Source organism: Sebastes fasciatus, chromosome 13 (genome assembly GCF_043250625.1).
Source record: "Sebastes fasciatus isolate fSebFas1 chromosome 13, fSebFas1.pri, whole genome shotgun sequence".
In the NCBI taxonomy this organism is placed as follows: domain Eukaryota; kingdom Metazoa; phylum Chordata; class Actinopteri; order Perciformes; family Sebastidae; genus Sebastes; species Sebastes fasciatus.
Genome location: NC_133807.1, coordinates 10526099 through 10545076, shown reverse-complemented (window position 1 = coordinate 10545076; position 18978 = coordinate 10526099). Strand labels below are relative to the sequence as shown.

At 42.6% G+C, this 18978-nt stretch overlaps 1 protein-coding gene across 2 annotated transcripts in view; it reads right to left on the bottom strand.

Moving 5' to 3' along the window:
- Positions 1 to 18978, bottom strand: part of tnrc18 (trinucleotide repeat containing 18) — a 52533-nt gene that overhangs the window by 28809 nt on the left and 4746 nt on the right. For both annotated transcript variants that reach the window (XM_074657391.1, XM_074657392.1), the window contains exons 3-5: positions 5998 to 6138; positions 2356 to 2460; positions 106 to 1965 (exon numbers count right to left, since the gene is read on the bottom strand). In XM_074657391.1, coding sequence (XP_074513492.1) covers positions 106 to 1965; positions 2356 to 2460; positions 5998 to 6138 — 2106 coding nt within the window. The remainder of the gene's footprint in view (positions 1 to 105; positions 1966 to 2355; positions 2461 to 5997; positions 6139 to 18978) is intronic.

Genomic DNA, 18978 nt, shown 5'->3' with positions numbered 1-18978 from the left:
GGGTTAACACCACAGGAATATAGGTCATGTGTTAAGACTGTGTTAAGCAGTAGACCAGCGATGCAGTGAGTTTTCTGGTGTTTCTTACATAAAAGACATCATTACCTTTGATGGCTGTTTGCAGCAGGGTTCTCTGTGTGTCTGAGGGTCCACTGGTCTGTTTACTGTGGCTCCCACTGTCTCTCTGCCGGGCCACAGCCACAGCAATGCCAACCGGAGGGTGACGCACCTCTCCCTCCGCCTCCCGGCCAAACGAGCGGGCGCTGTCCGGCCGCTCCTGCTCTCTCTTCAGCTGGGGAGGCACCCTCAACGACCCTGAACCACCTGATACAACTGAAACCCTTTCCCTGTCTCTCTCCCTCTCTCTTTCCCCCCTGTCTCTCTCCCTTTCCCTTTCCCGCTCTCTATCTTTTTCCCTCTCTCTTTCCTTCTCCCTCTCTCTTTCGGCTTCCATCCCAACGCTAGCCAGACCCCCGAAGGGCCCTCGGCCATCATTAGCGTGCCTGGAGGACCCAGGGCCTTCAGCGGCAAAGTTTCCACTGTATTTAATCAGACTCTGCATGGCTGAAACCTCTGCGGGATCCGACCCTGCTCCCCCGCCTCGCTCTCCTGCCAGTGACCCCCCAGGTCGGTAGAGCGCAGATGGGTCCAGGTAGCGTCTCTGACTCCCCTCCTCGCCCGCACGCCCGTGTCCGTGTTGGGAGGGGTGTGTTTGGGGGGAATGGCTATGGGCGGAGTGTGGGTTGTTGCTGGGCCGGTGCGTTGTGTGAGGGGAATGGGGCATTTGTGTGTGTGTCGGCTGGCTGTGGGGGGAGGAGAGTGTGTGTCCGTGTTGGGCTGCCAGGGCAGCCATGTGACTCGTGGCATAGTTGGTTAATGGGCTGATAGTATTCCACTTAGGCTCCGCCCCTGCCCGCTCTATGCCCAATCGGATTGAGTGTTTAGAGATGTCCCTGGTTTCCGGGCTGAACCTTGATTGACTGGAGGAGTAGGATGCGTCCTGGCCTCGTTTACCAACGGAACCATTGGAACAAATGACAGAACCTTCCTCTCTTTGATTGCCTGAATCGCCTGACTGGGAGAGTCGAGGATGCTCCATCAGGCTCCTCTCAGGAAACCTGTAGCTCTCCCTCTCCCTGTTTCTCTCCCGATCGCGCTCTCTGTCTCTATCGCGCTCTCTGTCTCGCTCCCTTTCTCTTTCTCTGTGTTTTTCGGCGTGTTTGTCGCGGGCCTGCGAGGCGATCTGGATGGGCCCGACCCGCTCGTCATAAACCTCCACAGAAGGCACATATGTCGGTGCGGTGACTCGCTGCTCTCTCATAGACTCTCTGGGTGTGGAGGGGTGAGGCAGGCCAGCGGCGGCGGGCTGAAGCGCAGGAGGAAGGCCGTAGATGTGGACGGTCCCAGCTGACGTGGCCACAGAGTCATTCCTCCTTTGTCTGTCTGAGTGAGAGTTATTTGAGTTAGCGTTAGAGTTATGGTTGTGGTGGGGTCGAGAGCCCCCCTCTTCATCCCGACCCCCTTTGTCTGTTTCTTGTCCATGAAACCTCCCACCCCCGCCTGAAGGGAAGGAGTGCTGTGGAGGCGACGGCCTGGATCTGGGCTGCACTGTGGAGGGCTGGGAGTGTGACTTCTGCTCGTGGTGGTGAGGATGGAAGGACCAACCATCTCTGTCTCGCTCGGTGTCCCGGTCCCTTTCTTTCTCTCGTTCCCGGTCGCCGCTCCTCGCCCTGCGGTCCTCCTCGCTCCTCCCGTCCTGTGTCAGGTCCACCACGCTGTGCGGCCTCTGTTCCTCTCTCAACCGCTCCCTCTCTCTCTCCCTCTCCCTCTCTCCCCGGTAAGGCCGGTCCCTACCCCCGTCCCGTGACGTCCTCTGAGGGGGTGTGGAGCTGGACGGGGCGGTCGGAGGAGCAGATGGAGGGTGGAGAGGCAACTGGCTCAAGGAGGCTGGCAGGTAAAAGCCCTCTGAAAACACACAAAACATAAGAAACATGAGTCTAAAACCAGAAACACGCACCTACTATGTGAACACAAACTGTTGAAACAGATGAAGATTCAGCAGCAGCACGCAGGCAGAGGTGAGCATGATAAATATCTAAATGTCAACTTGCCAAGAAAATATAACAGTAACACAAACCTACAGTAGATCAACAGTCATATCCAGGAACAGAAGATGTACTAAACATTTTAGCATGAAAATAAAATAAGAATCAAAGCAGCCGAATGTTGCCCATTTCAGCCTTCTCACTAAATGAAAAAACCTATTTCCACTCTTGAATCATCAGGATATGAGAGAATCTGTACACTAAATTCAGCCATTTGTCTCCGTGAACGTTGTTGATGACAGCGACTGACCTTTATGTGAGTCGTAGAGAGGGTGCTGGGAGAGCGAGGGAGGATCCAGGTGCCCGAGGGACAGGTAGTGGCTGGAGTACAGGCTGCTGGGCATCGGAGGGTAGCCTGAAGACACACAAACACAGAATGTGTTATTACAAAAACTGAGACTACACAATAACTCATTCTCTGGCTCAGTTGTTTATATAATAATGCATCCTTGTCAAACATATTCTGATTTCAGCTTCTCAAATGTGAGGATTTGCTTCTGCTTTTCTCTAGTGTATATATATCACTGTGAATTATATATCTTTGGGTTTTAGACTGTTGGTCAGACAAAACAAAACATCTGAAGACGTCAAATTGTGATCAGCCTTTTTTTCCCCCGCCATCTTCTTTATAGGGCTGTCCTCAATCAAAGAAACACTTAGTCGACTAACACTCATACGATTTAATCAATTAGTTGATTTAATCAAAAGATCTGTCAAACTGAGTTTCTCCACAAAGAATCACTCAAAAGCACCACCTTAAATCTTGTGTTTATCAGAGATGTGCTCATAAGTTTCTTCGAAATAAGTCATTCAGGATGCAAAAAAAGCATAAAAAGCAACTAATCAGCTAAAGAAACCTTAGTCGACTTAGACCAAAACGACTGAATCATCTACTTTCTTAGATTTGATAGACCAAATGATTCATTCAGAAAAGAATCAGCAGGTTAATCGATAATGACACCAATCCTGCAATAAACCCTGCCTTCATGAAGTCTAAAATGTAATTTTGGAGGCTGCAGTTTGACTCTCGGCTCTAATTCAGACTAAATTTGAGCATGTAAACCAGATTTGACCACTTTTAAAAACATATTAAACTTTGTGCCCGGACTCCTGTTTTGAATGAGAAGGTTACAGTCGACCCCAGGTCACCTGCAACAATTTGTTTTGGCCATGAGTTCAGCTGGAGGTTGACGTTGGGCGAGAGTCTGCCCGTTGGCCAGCTGCTGCTCTCAGAGACCAGCTCTTAATATAGACAAAGCCTCGCGCCTGCTGTAATGCTCTGGATTTCTGTGTTAGGACTGAGCTGGCTGCAACTCTGACGCTGGCTGGGTGTCACCACGTGGAAAAAAAAAATAAAATAAAACTGCCACCCAGAGAGGGTGAGACATTCCCCTGTTCCCACACTCCGGCCACTTCAAGAAATATCAAAGACGCCGCTGCCGTTCCAGCACGAAGTGGCGAGCAGCAGAGCCGGAGTATAAATCTGTCTCGTCTCCGTTCCGAGAGGCAGAAATGGAGAAGCAAGAGGAGGCGGGTGGTGAGGGTGTCAGTGGTTAGAGGAAGACAGAAATATAAGAGGAATGATGTGACGGGACTAAAGGCATGCAGGATAAGTTTCTTGCAAAGCTTCCTTTAGCTAACAGCTAACCTTGATCTCTAACAGCTTTGATATGGTGTTCCCGTGCAGCTACGGTGCATCCCAGGCATATCCAAAGTCTGCCTCTTAGCTGCCGCCCGGAAACGTCTCCAGCTTTTAGTAACTTTAGCTGCTATTAAAGCCAGCCACCAGGTATTAAGGATCTCTCTCAGGCCGTGAACGATTCTATTCATATCAGAGCAAGTCGATTGTAAGGCTTCTTTAGTCAGCAGGAGGTTTTTAGCTTCTTCTTTAGCTTCCGATAGTTTAGCCTCAAATCAGGCTAAACTTTAAGTCGAGCGTCAAAAGTCCATCCATCCTTTATCCCTCCTTCTTTGGTTGAATATAAAGTATAACAGGGTGCGTCTTGGCGGGGGCTGAAACTCTCACTTAAATACACAAACTGATTTGTGTATTTAAAGTATAATTTAAAGTATAATCTTTTAGATTTTCATAAGATCAAACCCTGTTTTTGATACTATTCATGGCCATTCAACAGACTTACATTCTTTAATTACCTCTCAGTAAAGTAGTTTTCCTTGTTAGTGGCGGAGTCCTCCATTCCCGCACTGGGTTAAGTTTGAAGTCACAGGAAACATGGTATGCATGTAATCCAGCGTTAAAGGAAGAGACCTTTTCAAACCCTTCGTTTTTCCTGTGTAATGTTTGTTAATGCAGTAGCTGACAGGAAGTAAACTTGGGCCGAAAGCTGTTGCCCTAGCAACCGAACGGTAATGAAAAGGTCTATAGCTCATCATAAAAAAATATATCTATATATAAGCCAGCTGCCGTTTAGCTTATCTTGGCATAAAGACTGGAACCAGAGGGAAACCGCTAGCAAAATGCACCTACCAGCACATCTAAAGCTCACTAACTCACACATCATCAGGGCTGCCTCCTCTTAGTCGGTTTCGTCTCAGTCGACTAAGATTTCTTTAGTCGATTAGTAATTTTTTTGTGCTTTTTTCATGCTGAATGACTTATTTCCAAGAAATTTATGAGCACATTTCTAGTAACCCCACAAGATTTAAAGTGGTGCTTTTGTGTAATTCTTTGTGGACAAACTCAGTATCACATAACTGTCGATTAAATCAACTAATTGATTAGTCGACAAAATCGTACGAGCGTTAGTCGACTGAGAATTTCTTTGTTCGAGGACAGCCCTACTCATTATATCTTGATTGTTTAATCTGCACAGAAACACAAATTAGCCATTTTATGGTGGGTTATGTGCTGTACTATTCTTGGCTCTGAGCAGTTGCCAGGGAACCAGCAAAGAGTCCAAGAAGTTGCTGTTTATAATCATAGCGCCGCCCCCCTTGAACCGTCCCTGAACCGAAAACAGTAAGATTGAGACAAAATCTTTTAAAAAAAAAAACTAATCACACACAATCTGATTTGCTGTGTTTGGGAAGCGCCGGACAAGATCTGTGTCACACAGGCGATGCAATCAGTTTTAAAATGAACCCTAAATAGAATCCATTCGTCCTTCTCCCTTTACCTTGCCAAAACGCACTGCGGGATACGCTCCCTCCTATCTGACCTTCTACTCCAGCGAGATTTGATAAGGAGACACAGAAGGACAGGAGGGAATGAAGGGGGGGACAAAGATTCAATCACTTACTGAGCAGGCCTTAAGAAGAGCACAGAGACAGAGCGGTCCACAGAGAGGACAAAGACACACAAAGATATATATATATGTATACCTTTGTGTGTCTAAAAGTGTGTTCATAAGCTAGGTCAGGAGAGAGAAGTTGTAGAAAAGTAGGGCAGGACAGCTAGAGAGAGAGACAGTCAGAGACAAAGTGCATAATGGACAGGAAGCTCAAAAAAAGAACAAGAGAGAGGAAGATAGATTACAGTAATGCATGATAGGTGAAAGTAAGAGACAGGTGGAGGACGGAGGAAACAAGACGCATATAGGACAGAGCCGGGAGCAGCGCTAGCAGCAGAGAGACAGAAATGGAACAGGATCCCACTGGTGTAAGCAATGAGAAGCAGAGGAAAGAGCCTCCTTGGCTTTAGACTGTGAGACATGTCATGAAAATATGATGCGTCTTTTAAGACTTCTGTACTGAGACAGAAAAAAAAAAAGAGAGCGAGAGAGAGAGAGAGAGAGAGAGAGAGAGAGAGAGAGAGAGAGAGAGCGAGAGAGAGAGAGAGAGAGAGAGAGAGAGAGAGCGAGAGAGAGAGAGAGAGAGAGAGAGAGAGAGAGAGAGAAATGCAAATGTTTGTTGATGCGAACGGTGATTTTACCTTCATGAGCATGTGATGCCCAGAGCTGAGCCATCTGCAGACCGCTGGGATTGGCCGATCTGTACGCAGGGTCAGAGGTCAAGGGGGAGGGGCCGGGATAACCTGACAGGAAGGGACTGGAGCCTGCCGGGAAGGCTTCGCCTAGGAACAAGAAGCAAGACCGTCAGTCACCCTCGCAACCACAAGAACCCAAACTAATAAATGCCAATCGATTTACACTGTACATGCTGTCACTTTGCTGTGTGCGTGCGTTTTGGGGTGTGTGCGATGCACAATCGATGCGTGCCGATGGTTCTGTGCCGAAGCAGTCTGTTGTAATCACATTATTACTGAGCCAACATGCACTCTGCTTCCACAACACAGACCACAGACAGACTGCACGCTGAAGAAAGGGACAGTTAATGTAACCAACAACTGAAAACCACAATCGTCACAGCAGGAGTGATGAAAGGGTATGAAGGGAGCTGCGTACATCTAGTTGGATCAGACACGTTCGCTCTCTTGTCATCAGATCTGTCGCTGTGTGATTTAACCTTTGGAGCTCCCTACACTGAATGTGGTTACCTCCTAATCTAATTGACAAACTAATTAGTCTTACCTTTAAACCACTTTTCTAATTGTTATCTTGTAGGACTAGGCAATATATCAATAATATATCGATATTGTGACATGAGATTAGGTATCGTCTTAGATTTTGGACATTGTAATATCGCACAAGTGTTGTCTTTTCCTGGTTTTAAAGGCTGTATTACAGTAAAGTGATGTCATTTTCTGAACTTACCAGACTGTTCTATTATTTGTCTTTACCTACTTATTCATTATATCCACATTAGACATTACTGATGATTGTTTACCAAAAATCTAATTGTGTAAATATTTTGTAAAAGCACCAATAGTCAACCCTACAATATCTTCGCAACATCAGTTTAGAGGTATTTGGTCAAAAATATTGTGATATTTGATTTTTTTTTTTTCTCTCCATTTCGCCCAGCCCTATTATCTCGTGGGTTTTACCTACAATAAAACAAATCTATTTGATTTTAAATTCTCCAGAAGATGCAGAACTAAGCTGAGTATAGCCCCATATATGACATCAGCACTCTGTGGATGATTTTCTAAATTAATCATTTGCTCCATGACATGTCAAAGACTGTGAAAGAATGCCAATCATAACTTCACTGAGCTCAAGGTGACGACCTCAATTTTCTTGTTTTGTCTGACCAAAAGTCTAAAACCCAATGATGTGATGTATGACAAAAAGAAGCAATAAATCCTCTCATTAGAGAAACTCAAATCTGAGAATGTGTAGGATTTTTCACTGTTTTTGCTTGAAAAATGACTGAAACTACTAATCGATTATCAATATAGTTGCATATTACTTTTTGTCGACTGACTAATAGAACGAATAGAGCAGTTCCAGCTCTACATGGTATGTTCATGATTTAGTCACATAGTGTTCCCTTCGTCAACCTTAAAGGAGAAATCTACTGTTATACAGCAGCAGATATCTCCAAAGGACTTTCTTGTGATCCACAGATATCTAATCTCTGCCCAGAATGATAAAATATTTGCACGGCACGAAACCAACGTTTAAATCCATTATTTCCACAGACTGCTGCTATGGCCTGTGAGGAAGACTTTAATATCATTGATGTCAACTTTTCTATATTAGATTCATTTCAGATTCAGACTTTAACAAACTTCCTTCCATCATGTGAGGGTTTGTTGGCATTAACTTTTCTGTTATGATGAAAAGACATTACCAGAGTATCATTCTGACCCTGATAATGTAGAAACGCCAGTAGAGCAACCACCACTCCTTCCTTGTAAACATACACTCCGTTCAAAGCATGTTGACGTCACACACTTCACCATTAAAACCAACTCCATCACTGCAACATGGACACAGTAAATCCTCGTAAAACATTTCATATCTCAGCATGATAAAAAAGTTATTGATTGTTTTTATTAGACTCCACCCTCTGCATGTGTGACCATTAGTACACTTTGAACCTTTGAACCATTAGTGCCTCTTCCAATCACAAACTCCTAAGAGCTGGAAAAGGTTTCATGTTTAGCTGAGGTTTCCCCCCCACACACACCCGGCCCATTACTGAACGCACTGCACAGCCATTACCCTGATAAAACTAACCATGTGTGTAGGGGAAAGGGTGCTGTCTGTATATGGGCGAGGGGGAAGGGTGTGGGTGTGTGTGTGTGTGTGTGTGTGTGTGTGTGTGTGTGTGTTTCTGTATTAGTCCTGTGGGAATCTGAGAGAGACATGCTGTGCTCACTGAGTTTCCCCTGCATCTAAATCAGTACATTAAAACCGCAGTCCGTCAGAGCCTGCACACACACACAGCATTTTAAATCAATAGCAAATGCAGCTTTCTAATTAATCACAACAGAGGCGTGTACACACTCACACACACATACAGGAGTAATGCAGTGTGCCTCTGATAATACAGTGACGGTGGATCCTTCCACACCCAGCTTCATAAAACAGATTTATTCAAGTCTCTCCGTGTTTGTATGTGTGTAGCTGCACTGCATCACTGTATGATCACTGACATGTGCAAACAGTTTTGTGTGGGTTTGCAGTGACTGCCCTTTGAGTCAGAGACACTGCAGGAGTTTCAAACACACACACACACGAACAAATACACGTATAAGATAGATGTGCAAAAACATAGGCATGCACATATAAATCCACAGTCAGACATGGAAACATGCACAACCGACCACACGCACGCACACACACTCTCTCACACACACTCACACACACAGCCTGTGATTAACATTCAGTCTCAGTCCGTTAACTCTGCAGGAAAACACCCCCCCCTCGTCCTGTGAGGAGCGCTGAAGAGCAGCACGGCGATGAGGTTTTACCTCCAAAAAGAGACAACTTTCTATCTGTGTGTGCAGTCTAATAATACAATCTATTATTCATCATCGCAGAGACATATTCACACACAGAAGTGATTATGCTACTCTGTCCTGTTCATCTGTACATCGTCGCTGTCCAAAGAAATCCATGCATCTCCACATATGGTGATTTAGAAAACTAAAAGCATAAAGAGCCTGTTATGCAGTGAGAATATTATATTTTGTCGACACCCGTGGGAACTGGTGATAAAAGTAAGTGTGGTTTAATACTACAGCAAACACCCGTTGAGCAGCTACTCGGTGTATCTATTTTCAGCGCAGCCAAACACTTGCGCTGTTTTAAGAAAGAAGTCAGTCAATAATTTGTCTTTTTCCAATCGTGTCGTGAACAACCGCAATTTGAAATCACATCTCACACGATGCAAGTAGCAGGGTTCTCTCGACCCTTCTTATACATCAAATTCAAGGACTTTTCAGGCCCAATTCCCTCAAATTCAGGGACCCAACACGGCATAGTTTGAGACGCGGATCAAGGTTAATTACTGATACAACACTGAGAAGTTCTTCTTTCTTTCTCAAGGCAGATGGTGCGTGATAAAATGACGCAACTGCGGGAGACATGCATGCATGCAACCTCGAAGTAGTCTTCCACTCTTCATCCTTTTTTTTTTTTCTTTTTTTACTATTTGCAAAGCTTTATTTCTCAGTGCAACTTGTGAACATTCACACTACAACATTCATGACACGGTGGTAGGTTTTTTCTTCATCTATCTAATGCATCTGTAAGGCATTATTTTTATTAAAAAAAATTCCAGCAACCCAAAAATCAAAGAATAAAGACATTTCCTTCACAAAGTAGTGGTATTTTATTTTTAATTTATAAAGGACATGTACCGTTTTATACTTCTATTGAATATAATCCAATCAATCTTATTTCCATATATGCATTTTGCATATACAGTTCCCTTTGTTAACACCTTATTTTGAAAACCGGACATAGTCACACATGTATACTTCTGCTAACTTCGCTAAGTCTGTCACTAGCTCTCCTCATTAGCTCCGTTCTCATTATACATCCATGGTCAGCTCCATCGGGGCCGTTTGAATGCATTAAACATAAATGTCAGTATATGGGTGCTCTACTGTTGTAGTGTCGGTCAATTTGACCACAGAGATGCGAGTGACGGCCGGCTTGACTGCACAGTACCGCAATACAATAACGTTTAGCATGCAGCTTTAGCCATGATGTCTAGCTCTGCTTTTCCTGTCAATGTGTGAAACCCAAAGTGTTTCCATACTTTACTGGATGTGTAGTGTTTAACACTTTGGATTTAAAAAGGTTGCAGGTCGTATCCACGTGGAACCTCCACCATTTTCTATTATCTTGTATCGGATCACTGGTTTGTTGTGGTTTAGACAGATACGCAACGGATATGACGTCACGTTACTCAACAATAAAAGCGATAACTTCCTTCTACAAAATTTATTAATACAAATTTAGCAAATATATCGATTCTGGCATTAAAAAATTGATTTCAAAATCCTAAAAAAAAATTATTGTGAAAAATAGGTGAATCGTTTTTTTTCCCAGCCCTGCTAGCTGTACAATATACCGCTTAGTACACGACTACTTACTTAAGAAATCAATAATTAGACATAAAAATGGACCTCCAGAGTCCAACATCAGATCTGCGTACAAAGCAAGAATCTGTTATACATAGCAGCGGTCTGTTATACATAGCAGCGGTCTGTTATACATAGCAGTGGTCTGTTATACATAGCAGCGGTCTGTTATACATAGCAACAATCTGTTATACATAGTAGCAGTCTGTTATACATAGTAGCGGTCTGTTGTACATAGTAGCAGTCTGTTATACATAGCAGCGGTCTGTTATACATAGTAGCAGTCTGTTATACATAGTAGCGGTCTGTTATACACAACAGCGGTCTGTTATAGATAGCAACAATCTGTTATACATAGCAGCGGTCTGTTGTACATAGTAGCAGTCTGTTATACATAGCAGCGGTCTGTTGTACATAGTAGCAGTCTGTTATACATAGCAGCGGTCTGTTATACATAGCAGCAGTCTGTTATACATAGCAGCGGTCTGTTATACATAGTAGCAGTCTGTTATACATAGTAGCGGTCTGTTATACACAACAGCGGTCTGTTATAGATAGCAACAATCTGTTATACATAGCAGCGGTCTGTTGTACATAGTAGCAGTCTGTTATACATAGCAGCGGTCTGTTGTACATAGTAGCAGTCTGTTATAAAGAAATGACAGACCGTAGGACGCCGTGTTTGACCAATCAGAATTGAGTATTCTACAAAACCGTGTAATAAATGATATTAAACTTTGTGTTCTGTTAAAAACACATCGTTCTTTTATGGACGTCAGATGCCAAAGTCAAATAACTCGTGACATTTACTGACTGACTATTGAACTGAACATTATGTTCCTGTTTTTTTATGTATCGCCATTGTTTTCAGTGTGACTATAAAATGTGATTTGCCGTTTGTCACTAGTGTAACATGTGAGATAAAGCATGGTTTAACTCCAGCGACTCATGACTTTTCTATGTAATTTGATAATGTGAGCTTTAATATAAATCAACCTTTAAAAATGCTAAGAAACCCGTTTTCCATCATTCCCTCCAGCGTGTGTCAGGATACGTGCCAGAAATGTTGTTCTAACAAATTATTCTCACCTATGATCCACTTTCTAATTGTTACCTGGTGTGTGTGTGTGAGGAACAAAATGTAGACACAATGAACACATTCACAACCAGCACCTGTCAAAGATGTTTAAGTCCTGCTAGGATGCCAGGCGTTTAAAATTCCTCCAGGCCAAACACCAAACACACACTAGTTGATGTCCCACTAGAGTATGGATCAATCTCAGCATCACAGCCGCCTACAGGCCCTTTATCCATGTGTGCAGCGAGTACACACACACACACACACACACACACACACACACACACACACACAGAGTCCGCTCTGTGCCAGTGATCAGGAAAAAAAATTTACAATCCCAAATTCCCTTTTCCCCTTCCTGAACAGTCGAAGGGAGGAAAAGGAGGGAGGGGTAGAACGAGGGAAAACATTTGCTCTCCTCGTTCCAGAAACAACATCCAAATGGTAGCTGAGAGGGAAATGTTCCTTTAAATGTTTTGGAATTACTCTCTCATTACCTCCCTCTCTCTCTCTCTGTCTCTCTCTCTCTCTCTCTCTCTCTCTCTCTCTCTGTCTGTCTGTCTCTCTCTTTCTTTCAGCCCTTTCCTTCCTCTCTCTCCCTTCACAACTCCATCCCCGCTTTCCCCCACACACACACACTTTGGCTCCCACTTCACAAGACAGCTAGTTTGCCATATTGGGATAAACAAGTTGCCAAGAAACGCGCTCTCTGACTCCCCAACACGTTCTGAGCCTCCATTTTCAGATCCTCATAAGAAACGTATCTCCATATCAGAGAGGAGAGAGGAGGCCTGCTGGAGATCAATTCTGATAGAGCGGCAAATCTGACACACACACACACAATGAGAAATCAGAGGAATCAAACTAGAGATCGCAAATCGATCTTAGATGGACTGAAAAACAATAGAATCCAAAAACGACAATACTGGATCACGTACAAAAAGCCTTAAAATCTCTGGTGTAAATGTTCGCCAAAAACACACACACTCACCACAAACACGAACACACACACACACTCTGTGAACCCATCTGTTATCCATCAGTGGTACTCAGAGCAGGGTTAGCTGGGGGGGAATCTCTATTATTGATCTCTGGTTTTTATTCCCTGCAAGAAAAACATTCAGACTGTAAAACTCTGCTGTGCTGTCTGCCTCTGCCACCGCTAACTGGCACACTGACACTGGTAACCATTAATCCTGACAGGAACGCAGAAAAAGAGGTCCTCACTCACTCAGGATTTGCATACACGTCTGGCAACACGTATCTGTCTTTATGTGTGATGGGCGTGTGTTCACTCAGGCTGTGAGCATGTGGTTTCAAAAGTGTGCGTCGGTCTGTTAATGATTTCAAAATGTATATGTGTGGTTTTCCTGCCTTCCGAGTTGTTTAGAGAAAAATATTTTGTTTGTGCGCTCAAGCTGAACACAAACAGTTTCTCAACTTCACTTAAAAATGTCTCTGTGACAAGTTCACGTTACGACACGTCAACCTTTAGTTTGACAAACAAACCGCACTGCAATGTGTTTATATCTGATGTGGTTATACTTTGTGTTATTGTTTGTTGATAAAAGAAATTACACAATACATTTGCATAAAAAATAAAATAAAATCTGGTACTAAGCATGTTACTAACTACTGTTGTATAGAAAGTAAGGCTGTCAAAGTTAACACGATAATAACGTGTTAATTGGGTTTCTGGACAATATTTGTCATTGTTTTGTGATGTTAATTGATTTCCAATAATAGAAATATACATATATTTGCATAAAGCAGCATATTTGCCCACTCCCATGTTACTTGACAAATCTCCCTTTAAGGTACATTTTCAACAGATAAAAATGTGCGATTAATCGCGATTACATATTTTAATCGATTGACAGCCTTAACATCAAGTGTTGTATAGAAAGTGTACTGGGAAACAGCAGATATCTGGTTAATAATAATACTATTAATAAAAAGTAAAAAGGCAATATGAAGAGGAATTGGGGGGGAGGTAGAGCCCCCGACACAAGACAAATGGCGAGAAATTGTTGAAGGAATATTCTGACATATAGCTTAAGATAAGATAAACCTTTATTGATCCCCAGAGGGGAAATTAGGTTGTTGCAGCAGCGCAGGGACGGCAATAAAGATAAATAGATAAAGTAAAAGAATAATTAATAAGAGGTATATAACACTAAAATAAACATAAAAATTGAACTACACAAGAGACAAAACATCCGAGGTAATGTACCAGTACTGTGTGATTAATGAGGCAAAACTTGGGACTTGAAAGCACAACTGAAACAAAACTGGAAACATTACAACGGACATTACACAAGACTCAAGGATCCACCAACGAGACCTCGTGATTAATAGAAAATGAATTTCCCAAACAGTTTTTTGTTATGGTTATGATCTAATGCTGCAAATCTCTTGGCAATAAAGATTTAAGTATAAATAATATATATCTTGCCGTCACTCCCAAAACACGCTGCACATCATTGCTGTAATTATATAAGTGGGGCAGAAACCAGTGTCTTTATTAGTTTCTTGTAGTGCTGCCCCCTCTTAGTCGATTAGTCGACTAATCTGTCGTTTTGATCTTAGGCTACATCCACACTATTACATTTTAATTTGAAAATCTGTTTATGCCTAGCGTCAACAATACTTTGGCATTTTTGAGCCACTAAAATGGAGATGTACAGACAACAACTAAAACGAGGGGAAACGTGTGTTGACCAAATTTCTTGACCCATTACGTAGTAAAACTTTGATTTGTAACTGTTAACAAGAGTAGCAACAGTAGCAGCCTGTAACTGGGTTTGAAGTTAGTCGACTAAGAATTTCTTTCATCTAGGACAGCCCTAGTTTCTTGGAATAAAAATATAAAATTTGACTAATCAAGCCAAAGACAAATTATCCAGAACGGTTTAGTTAATGTGTTTCACCCGTTGCTACAGGAGACTTTTTTAAAAGATTTCCCGATTTAAAAGCCAGTTAAGCTCATAGTTGTACTTGGTAAATTGCTTACGTTGTTATTGTATGTTCATGCAACAGTTAATGTATGTTTTTGATTGAGTATTAAAGCTGGATTGAGTATTAAAGCTGGTTATGTTTACATTTGCTAGAATACAGGTGCATTTGTGTTATTTATGACCGGTGCAATGGGTGAAACGTTTAGGAACAAGCTTTTGTGACCGTTATAGTCTGTTATGTTGTAATATTGTGTAAATACTAGGAATAGAGCATCAAGTCTGGATAAGAAATCATCTGCCGTGGGAACATTGTCCTGACTCCTGGACTTGTGCCTACACGAACTAACTTTGGTAAAACAGCTGATACACTATCAATCTATTCAAATACTGAAATTATAATAAGCCTTTTTCATGGCAGACATTTTGATAGTCATAATAGGAGAAGCAAAGGACTTACTAATAATTAGGGGTGTCTTGATTTCGATTCTAAATCAGAAAACAATCCAAATTAACTTACGACCTCGATCATTGAAAAAAAAAAAGCGGGATCGCCATTTGTTTGTTTTTCTCCGCCCGGCCTACATGCGTGTGAAGGAGAATACAGCTCGAGCTCAATGTAACAGCCACCACCTCACTTGTGGTCAAAACTATAAACCAGCACAAAAATCCCAATTACTAGCACAAGCCATCATATTCTGAAAAGACACATTACATTACAAACACTAACAAAAGTATAATTTGCATTTTGGAACATAAAGTACCAAACTTAAAATACTCAGTCCAGCACTCGGGACTAGGCAGGCATGATGGGAAGTGTGGGCCGCCCCTGTCGCAGCACTTCCTGCATATGCCTGTGGCATTTTACACTGCATGAATTAGCCCAGCGGCTAGCAGACTTTAGATTGTTAGTTAGTTAGTTACTTCTCATAGCTCTTCTACTCTTACTTGGTTTATTATTAAGTCACTGCACATCCTAACAGAAACCCCACGGTTGAATTTCAGTAAATGACAACAAAACCGTATTTTTGTAGATTACAGCACACTTGAAATGCACTGCAGAAGGATTTAAGTTTTGTTTTGGTAATGATTACATACTGAGGTAGGTCACACAGATACTGATATTGAAAAAATGAAGCTTTTTATATTATATTTTTAGTTTTTATTAATATTTCATATTGTAGACTTTTTGAAAGACTTTCTAAATATAAAGGAAGTTCAGTTCTCTTTTTAAAGAAGAATTTGAAATTGTAAACGACAGTTGTCAGGGCATAAAACCAAGGATCTGTTGATCTTCACGAATCAAGACTTCATAGTCAAACAATGGCATGTTTAAATCTAAAGTCAAATAGAATCGTGGATTTGGAGAATCGTGACACCCCTACTAACATTAACAATGGCTCTGTTCTATTGAAATGCCCCAGTAAGCCATTACAGTGCGACAGTGAGCCACCGTGCACAATACATGCACCCTGAAACTGAAGCAGCTACAATGGAGCAACTTCAATTAAAATCCAGCTAAAAAAAGAGCAGTCTGCCACACAAAGACCAACGTATTCACCTCAACCAAACAATAGAAACGACACAAAGTTTGTGTTATTGTTTTTCTTGCAACTCTTTCATGCAGAAGTTGCTCTGCCAGTTGGATGGAAACACACCTCATGTGTGTGTTTGAGTCTCGCTGCGCCTTGCTGTTGCACTCAGAAATCTCCCGTGAAGACGGCAGGTGTTATTTTGACACACACACACACCTCGATAGCAGCAAATGGAAACATGCTCGCAACACACACACACACAAGATCATGCGGTGTCAGAATGGCATGCACAGTTGCAATGAAACACACATGCACATACATTCAAGAAACAAATGTCATCTACACTTGTAGCACAGGGCGAGTCGACTTTTGGTTAAACATTCATCATTAACTAAAGTGGCAATGACACAAAACCACCGAGGGGCTGACTGACAGGAAATCATCTGATCTTTTTTTTAAATATGTGATGAATGTTATCAGGACATTTCTCGGTGATAGAGAAGATTAATCGAGACTCTTCCTGTGATGTTGGTGCAGAGTAAAAACCACATGACGGAGCGAGTGTGCCATTCATTCACTAGAAGAGGTTATCGGTAAATCTCAGGGACACTTTCAAAAATAAATGTCAGGTGTTGAACAGTCAAATGTGTAGGTTGGCTGTGGCTCAACAGGCTAAAGCACATACCACATTAGTTAAACAGTCCAATTAGACATGTCAAACCGGCTCTGTGTGTCTCTAACATGTCACTACACATTTTAAATCTCAACTATGTCTGCTGGGAGGAATAATATAATGTGATGGGACACGTAGAGACTCAACAGACAGACATAACGCAGTGTGTGACCTTTGTGTGTTGTTTGAGTTAAAGGGAGGGTTTCTGGCAGAGTGAACGACTTAGCTAATGCTTTGGGTATTTCGACATGCCGCGGCACGCTCGTTTTCCCACACACACACACACATATACGCACACACACTGGCCTATCACTCTTGTGCTTGACAGCTGTGTGTGTGCGTCGTAGGTGTGTTTGTGTGCGTGTGTGTGTGTGTGTGTGTGTGTCGTTTGTCTGCCTCCGACAGGTTTATTGTAGCAGGGCAGCAGTGCCTTGTGCTTTCTCTTAAGGGGCCTGTTTTCTCTCCTGAAGGATTCAATTAATCTGAGAGGGGACGTGTCCGAGCCACGTCTTCTCACACACACCCACACACACACACACCTACGTACGTAGGGGTCTGTGTCTTGAATACATATAAACACACACTCACCACATTAATTTTAAAGTAAACAGACACACTAAGCAAGTGGCGTGGAAGACAAATTGGTATTGGCCAAGACAACGCTGCCCTGCCCCGCAAGCTACATGAATTATGCTTACACTGGTGTGTGTGTGTGTGTGTGTGTGTGTGAGAGAGACTGAAAGAGAGAACATTTGAAGGGCTACCACATTTATCTAACCGTGTACGACTGTGTTGTGGTCAGGATAAATCTCTTCCTTTCTCTCTGCAGAGAGTCCCAGGGGGAAACCCCGGCTCTAACTGCACTAAGCACAATCACATGCTCCCGTTCCCATCAAGACCTCAATCCTCTCATCTACACTGTTCCCCTCTCTCTCTCACAACCATACACACACACGCACACGCACACACGCACACGCACACAACAACCTCAGCTCTTATCCCTTGAAAACAAAACGCTGCTTTCCACCTTAGGGATTGTGCCCACTTAGTTCTCCTTCTCCATTTGTCTTGAGCTGTTTTCATCTCCATCTATTGACTTCCCTTCTCTGCACTCGCTGCAACACCTACATTTGCCTCTGTGTCTCACTCCTATCTGCTGCTACTCCCTAGTGAACACTGAAAATGTGTGTGTTTGTGTGTGTGTGTGTGTGTTTGTGAGACAAAAGAGCAGAAAAGTTGCTGGTTCAGACGTGTTATCTCTTAAGTCTCACCGATGAGGGACGCCGCCCCTGAACGACATGTTTGCCTCATTAAACATGCATTTGTTCCAAACTGTACTGCTGAACGTGTAAAGGTCATTCCATACAATTGAAGCAATGCTCTACAACAATGGCCACTTGATAAAACACAACAGAGATTCAACTTGAGATGCATGCTTCTACAATTTCTACCGCTCTCCATGCCCGGGAAAACAAATGCTGGAGGACAGGGAGTGAGTGTTTTACGTTTCCCACAGCTGCAGCAACATTGTGTTATTGGTTTAGGGCTGCAACTAACAATTATTTTCATTGTCGATTAATCTGTTGATTATTTTCTTGATTAACCGATTGGTTGTTTGGTCTATAAAATGTCAGATAACGGTGGAAAATGTCAATCAGTGTTTCCCAAAATCCAAGATGACGTCTTGTTATGTCCACATTTAAAAAATATTCAGTTTACTGTCACACAGGAGTAAAGAAAACAGAAAATGTACATTTAATTAGCTGGAATCAGAGAATTTTGACTTTTTTTTTCTTTAAAAATTACTCAAACCAATTATCAAAGTAGTTGGTGATTAATTTAATAGTTGACAAATTGGTCAAAAGCCAAGGGAATTTATTTCACATTCTGTTTGATTGTCAAGTGATCTCTAGGAAATGCAGTGCAATAGAACGCTTAGCATCAAAAATGTTGCTCAAATGGAAAGAAATCTTCAACTTCTTCCCCTACAGTCTTGATTCTTGATACTCGCCCTTCAAAATAAAATAATCTGCAACCTTTAACAGTAATAGTAGTCTCTCTCCGGCACCGTCTCCTCGGTGCAGTCACATTTCAGCAGGTCCTACCTCCGCTGCTCTCAGATGCCAGAGGGAGGGAAAAGGACAGATGGTCTCAATCTGGTGATGGAGGCTCCGGCAGACCTCCTCGAGACAGAGGACCATTTACAGCCATTTTACATTTATAAACAGTGAC